This window comes from Octopus bimaculoides, chromosome 27, assembly GCF_001194135.2.
Source record: "Octopus bimaculoides isolate UCB-OBI-ISO-001 chromosome 27, ASM119413v2, whole genome shotgun sequence".
NCBI lineage: Eukaryota > Metazoa > Mollusca > Cephalopoda > Octopoda > Octopodidae > Octopus > Octopus bimaculoides.
Genome location: NC_069007.1, coordinates 18,718,942 through 18,725,644, shown reverse-complemented (window position 1 = coordinate 18,725,644; position 6,703 = coordinate 18,718,942). Strand labels below are relative to the sequence as shown.

Sequence of the window (6,703 nt, the reverse complement as noted above, 5' to 3'; positions counted from 1 at the left end):
TCAACGTTCGGAACGAATCGATGCGGAAATGGACAAACTGAATGAAATGGAGACTTCTGAGAACCAAGGGTTTGTAACTTAGATCATTTCAACTTCAATTTATTTATATTCAAATTAATTTGCCTGTATTGCAAAAAAAAAAGAAAAGAAAAATTCAGTTTTTGTTATTTCATAATATTTTTAATGAATATTTAAATCAATTGCCGAATTAATTAATTTCCCTCTGAAAAGTTCATAATTACTCGGCGACAGCGGCTGCTGCTGCTGCTAGCATACAGAAGAGTTACCTTATCTTGCTTTCAGTGTTTAGGACGTTTAATATCTATTTTTGAATCTCACGACTTGAGATATTCAGCAACAGTACTTTGTAGTAAAGATTGTTTGCCAACATAACATGGCAGTCCTGGTTTAGGACGAATGTTGCTGTAATTTAGCTCCAGGAGACATCGTCTCCAGCTGTCTATACGACACGATCCTGGGCTAAATTACAACAACATTAGTCCTAAACCAGGACTGCCATGTTATGTTGACAAACAATCATTGCTTAATATCATTGCAATAAAAATCTTTGCAAATAATCCTTAGATTGAGAATTATAACTTCCAGTTTTTATTTTGGATTATTTTTCAGTATAGAGAACTTCGCTCGAATGTTGAATATGCTTTAATTTTGGAAACACTAAAGCGTTATTGTTTTTATTGTTGTTGTTGTTGTTTAGTCAGAAGAGAAGGAGAAGCACCAATGACTCTTCAGAGTTTCCAAGAGCAGTGCCAGTAATTCACCACCACCATCATCTTCATCTTTTCGTGTTTGTCATTATTATTGTTTTATCCTTTTGCAGTGTCCTTGAAGAATTGAGGAATTTAGTTGCAATGAATGAAAACCTGAAGAAACAGGAACAAGAGTTCAAATCTCATTGCAAGGTAGGTCTATGGTATACCCAGACCACACGGTCACTCAATTCCCTCCACTCTATCATGTCTTGCTTTCATTCTTTGATTCCAAGCACCAATATCTTTGGATATTGTCGGGTGAAATGCTTAGTGGTATTGTGTCTGCTGTTATGTTCTGATTTCAAATCCCACCGAGATCCACTTTGCCGTTTATCCTTTCAGGGTCGATTAAATAAGTACAAGTTGCGCACTGGGGTCAGTGTAATCAACTTAATCCCTTCCCCCAAATTTGAAGCCTTGTGCTTCCAGTAGAAATTATTATTATTATTATTATTATTATTATTATTATTATCATCATTATTATTATTATTATTATTATTATTATTATTATTATTATCATCATTATTATCGTTATTGTTATCATTATTATTCCAGGAAGAGATGTCCAGGTTAAAACAGAACATTCAGAAATTGAAAGATGAAAATGCTGAAGATGATTCTGACGATAAGGTAAGCGGGGTGTGTGTGTGTGTGTTTGTGGATGTCAGTCATACTTCTATATAAACACAGGTATACATATATACACAACACATGTGTACCTGTACTTCCAGCTTTACTCTACATTCCATCACTTTACCTGTACACACATTTTATAACTCACCACATACAGATACACACTATACATTCTCATCATATATATATATATGTATGTATACACACACACATACTCAAACACACTCATGAACTATACACACACACACACACACACACACAGACACACACACACACACACACTCTCACTATATATACACACACAAACACACCCACACATGCACGTAGATACATGTTGACACATTCCACTTAAAAATCTTCAAAATCTTTTTATTTATTTCTATTTTTCTTTCTAATTCCCAGCAGCGAGTATCATTGATTGAAAGTCAATATGATGCAGACAAAGAAAAACTACAGAAGATCAAACTGTTGCAGGTGAGAATATTGCATTTGATGGCATGAAACACACCCAGCCATATTAAACATCCCCCAATTTCAACAGCAGATGCTAAGGGAAAAAAAGGTTTTTAGTGCATTAGACTTGTTTGCCTGTCCTTTTTAAGTAAATATTGTTTTGGAGTCCGGCTCAGTAGAAAGGATTATCTGAGTTTGGATAAAAATAAGCATATTAGAGTGAGCGTCACAGATGAAATTAGCCTTGGGAGGACCAAATTCGCATATAGGACCCGGAGTTAGGTTTTGGGGAAAGGGAGATTTGGTGCAGGGGTGGGGGTCTTATATGCACTCAAATAGCATATATAAAACTAATTATTTCAACCCTGCCCCACAAACATTTTGTTGTAATTATTTCAAATTCCAGAGTTGTCTCCCCTGTAATTGTGGACCAGAATTGTTCATTGAGTTTTTTTTTGTTTTTTTTTTTCTCTCATGAAAATTTATTGGTTCACTTTAATCTTTTTACTATCAACCCATCTGAGACCACCACTTTCGATTTTATAATAGCAGTCCACCTGGGACCATCGTCTATGATTCTCTGATACCAATCTACCCAAGGCCACCCACCTCTGGTTCTCTGATAATATACTCATAATTGAATTCTGTTTTCTTTGAAAAGAGAATTCCTCTCAATCCCCCAACTGAAATAATCTTCAGTTTTAACATCCAAGTATTCTTCTCCCAGACAGACGTTCTTACAATTAGGGTCCATAGTTCATGGTGGTAAACGGGTATAATATAAGCACCCTAACATTGTGCTTATTCACCATCACAAATATTTCTCTGTCCCCTCCCTACTGCCAGATAATGGTTGATCCTGTAATAGGGTCTATGATTCAGGTAATATTCGTTTTATTTTTGAAGACTTTTTTTTAAAAATATTTATTTCATTTCATTTTTGTTTTGTTTTTTTTTCTTTTTTCAGGCGAAAACAAACCGTGAAATTGCCTCTCTGCAGCGGAAGATCGACGATGTACCATCTCGTGTTGAACTGAGTCAATATCAGAAACGCTTCTTCGAACTTTACAACCAAGGTGAGTTGGCCTTGAAAGAGTTTTTACAGTTCTTCATAGCAGACTGGTTGAGTTCCAGTAATTGCTGAATATATCCAGACTCTTTTACCAAAGTATTTAGTTCCATTAAACAAACATAGCTTTTCAGTATTCTACATTCTACATTGTGTCCATTTGGCTTCTTGTCCTTCGGCAAAAGTGCATTCGGCATCCCATCTGTGTACCATCCTGTTCCAGTTTCTCTATCATGTTTTTTTAATTTCTCACCACCTGACATAAAGTTGCCTCCATCAATACCATTCCCCCACAATCAAGTGGGGTCCTGTCTCGCAAGTTACTCGGTGACTTCACTGGTGTTGGTTCCACATAAAGAGCACCCAGTACACTCTGTAAAGTGGTTGGCATTAGGAAGGACATCCAGCCATAGAAACCATACCACAGCAGACCTCACTGGTGCTGGTGCCACATAAAAAGCACCCAGTACACTCTGTTAAGTGGACATCCAGCCATAGAAACCATACCACAGCAGACCTCACTGGTGCTGGTGCCACATAAAAAGCACCCAGTACACTCTGTTGAGTGGTTGGGGCTAGGAAGAGTATCCAGCCATAGAAACCTGGCCCTAAGCAGTAGAGTGTAGCACTACTCCTCTGACTTGCCAGCTCCTATCAGACCATCCAATTCCTGTTGGCAGGGAAGGACGTTAAATGATGACCAAGGTGTGTGTGTGTGTGTGTGTGCGTGCATGGGAGTGTGTTTGTGTTTCCTTGTTGGGGAATTATTACCTTACTTGGAAACAAGTGAGTGTTGGTGACTGGAAGAGCACCCGGTTGATGTAAAAAAAAATCTGCCTCAACAAATTCCACCTGACCCATGCAAGTGTGGAAAAGAGGACATTTAATGATGATGTTGATGACTGCTTTCTTAATTTTTTTTTTTGTGTCTTTCAGTTGCTGCCAAACACAAGGAAACTAAACAGTTCTACACACACTACAACATCCTCGATGATACGAAACTCTACAGAAACAAAGAGGTATGTATACGTGTGTGTACATGCATACACACACACACATATATATATATATATATATATATATATATTCGCCATGATAGATCGCTGACCACTACATTTATATATTTTTTTCTCTTTGTTTCTCTCCTTATTTTTTTCTGTGTTCCTTTCAGTTGAAGAGCGTAGGCTCGAAACGTCAAAGACTTTCTCTATTCCCGAGCGTTAAACTAGTACTTCCATTTGTTGTTTACACCACCTGTCCTCGTCTGGTGTTTTTTTCGTAAATTCTCCCATCCATATATATATATATATATGGTGACACATAGAAAGCAGTGTTCAACCGTGGTCGATGCCAGTACCGCCTGACTGGCCCTCATGCCGGTGATATGTAAAAAGCACCTACTACACTCTAGGAGTGGTTGGCATTAGGAAAGGCATCCAGCTGTAGAAACTCTGCCAGATTAGACTGGAGCCTGGTACAGCCTTCTGGCTTGCCAGCCCTCTGTCAAACCGTCCAACCCATGCCAGCAAGGAAAGCGGACGTTAAACGACGATGATGATGTTGCTTATTATCTGTGTACAGTAAATGTTTCAATGAAATCCTCTTTGTTTCCTCCAACAGGTCAACCTGCTCAACTCCATACATGAAAACTTTACTCAGTAAGTATCTACTTAAATAACAGGCACAAGATAATATCTTTTTTTTATTCTTTTTATTTGTTTCTGTCATTTGACTGCGGCCATGCTGGAGCACCGCCTTTAGTCGAGCGAATTGACCCCCAGGACTTATTCTCAGTAAAGCCTAGTACTTATTCTGTCGGTTCTCTTTTGCCAAACTGCTAAGTTACAGGGATGCAAACACAAACATCTGTTATCAAGCGATGTTGGGGGGCAAACACAGACACACACACACACACACACACACACACACACATACATACATACATACACACATACATATATATGTATGTATACGACAGGCTTTTCTCAGTTTCTGTCTAACAAATCCACTCACAAAGCTTTGGTCGGCCCAAGGCTATAGTAGGTGCCGTGCAGTGGGACTGAACCCAGAACCATGTGGTTAGTAAGTCCGTTTTTTTTTTTTGTTTTTTTTAATTCAGGCATAGTGTATCCAGGATGACATTGCTTGATGTATCATTCCATTTTTTTTTTTTTTTTTTTTAAAGACAGTAAAGATATTTGGCAGCTATTTCTGATTATTAGTGAGAAACCTAAAGTAAATTTACTGTTTATTCCCCACCAGGGCTATGGCATCAACTGCTACAAAAGAACAGTTTCTGCGACAGATGGAACAAATTGTTGAAGGAGTGAAACAAAACCGGCTGAAGGTAATGTAACAGCTGTCTACATCAAGTTATTGTAACGTGTGTGTGTGTATACATATCAGCCAAAGAAATGAATGCATGAACATGATCCCCTCCCACACCCCACACCCCGATGTCCATGGGCACTACGGACTGCACTGTAATCATCCCAGGAATACAGACTATGATCTTGTCGCTACGTTCTGAGTTCAAATTCCGCTGCGGTCGACTCTGCTTTCCGTCATTTTGGAGTCGATAAACTAAGTACCAGTTACCCTCTGGGGTTGATGTGATCGACTTAATCGCTTCCTCCAAATTTGATGCCTTGTGCTTCCAGTAAAAAGGATTATTATTATTATTATTATTATTATTATTATTATTATTACTATTACATAAGGTGATGAGCTGGCAGAGTCGTTAGCACACTGGACGAAATACTTAGTGGTATTTCGCCTGTTGCTACATTCCAAGTTCAAATTCCGCTGAGGTCAACTTCGCCTTTCATCCTTTCAAGGTCAATAAATGAAGTACCAGTTACGCACTGGGGTCGACGTAATCGACTCATCCCCACCTCTCCCAAGCTGCCCTTGTAGCAAATATTTGAAATAATAATAATAATAATTTATTATTATATATCCACAGGTGGAGAAAAAGAAACAAGAAGAGAAAATGAAGCGTGACCAATTCAATGACCAATATCTGGAATTAATTGAGAGTCAAAGACTCTACTTCAAGACTGTCAAAGACTTCCAAGAGGTATGATGCTTCACCAACTTCTAACAGCCATTTGGCATTCTAATTCTTGTTCTAATACAAACAAATAACTACCAGTTATATTCTAGGGATGAATAATAAAAATTCCAGTGGAATTATTATTATGAATTTCTAATTTCCTCCTCTTTTTGTTCTAGGAATGCCGAAAGAATGAAATACTGCTGTCTAAATTACGATGAAGAGAACAAAGTCTTTGAAAACAGGAGAAGGATCCGGAAATTCTCATTCCAAAATTATTATTCTTAATGGCTGCTGATTCAATATTTTTTTTACAAGAACAAAATATATTTATTATTATTATTATTATTGTTATTATTGTTATTATTAAGAAGATGAAGGCGGAGGGAGGGCTGTCAAAATCATTGGCACGCCGGGCAAAATGCTTAGTATTTTGTCCGTCCTTACATTCTGAGTTCAAATTCCGCTGAGGTCAACTGTACCTTTCATCCTTTCAGGGTCGATAAAGTAAGTACCACTGAAACACTGGGGGTCAATGTAATTGATTAGTCCCCTCCCTGCAAAATTTCAGGCCTTGTGCCTTTAGTAGAAAAGATTATTATTATTATTATTATGGAGGTGACAGAATCATTATGCTGGACAAAATGCTTTGCAGCACTTCTTCTGGCTTACATCCCGAGTTCAAATTCTTCCAAGGTGGACTTTGCCTTTCTTCCTTTC

At 37.9% G+C, this 6,703-nt stretch overlaps 1 protein-coding gene across 1 annotated transcript in view; it reads left to right on the top strand.

Moving 5' to 3' along the window:
* The window catches only part of LOC106883792 (coiled-coil domain-containing protein 93), a gene marked incomplete at its 5' end in the record, with an annotated part of 20,195 nt that extends 13,498 nt beyond the window's left edge, over nt 1-6,697 (top strand). Inside the window, 10 exons of the mRNA XM_014934924.2 lie at nt 2-69; nt 842-923; nt 1,329-1,403; nt 1,809-1,880; nt 2,827-2,935; nt 3,865-3,947; nt 4,549-4,586; nt 5,191-5,275; nt 5,894-6,007; nt 6,163-6,697. Of these exons, the coding sequence (XP_014790410.2) occupies nt 2-69; nt 842-923; nt 1,329-1,403; nt 1,809-1,880; nt 2,827-2,935; nt 3,865-3,947; nt 4,549-4,586; nt 5,191-5,275; nt 5,894-6,007; nt 6,163-6,204 (768 nt within the window). The remainder of the gene's footprint in view (nt 1; nt 70-841; nt 924-1,328; nt 1,404-1,808; nt 1,881-2,826; nt 2,936-3,864; nt 3,948-4,548; nt 4,587-5,190; nt 5,276-5,893; nt 6,008-6,162) is intronic.
* Nucleotides 6,698-6,703: the final 6 nt, after the last annotated feature.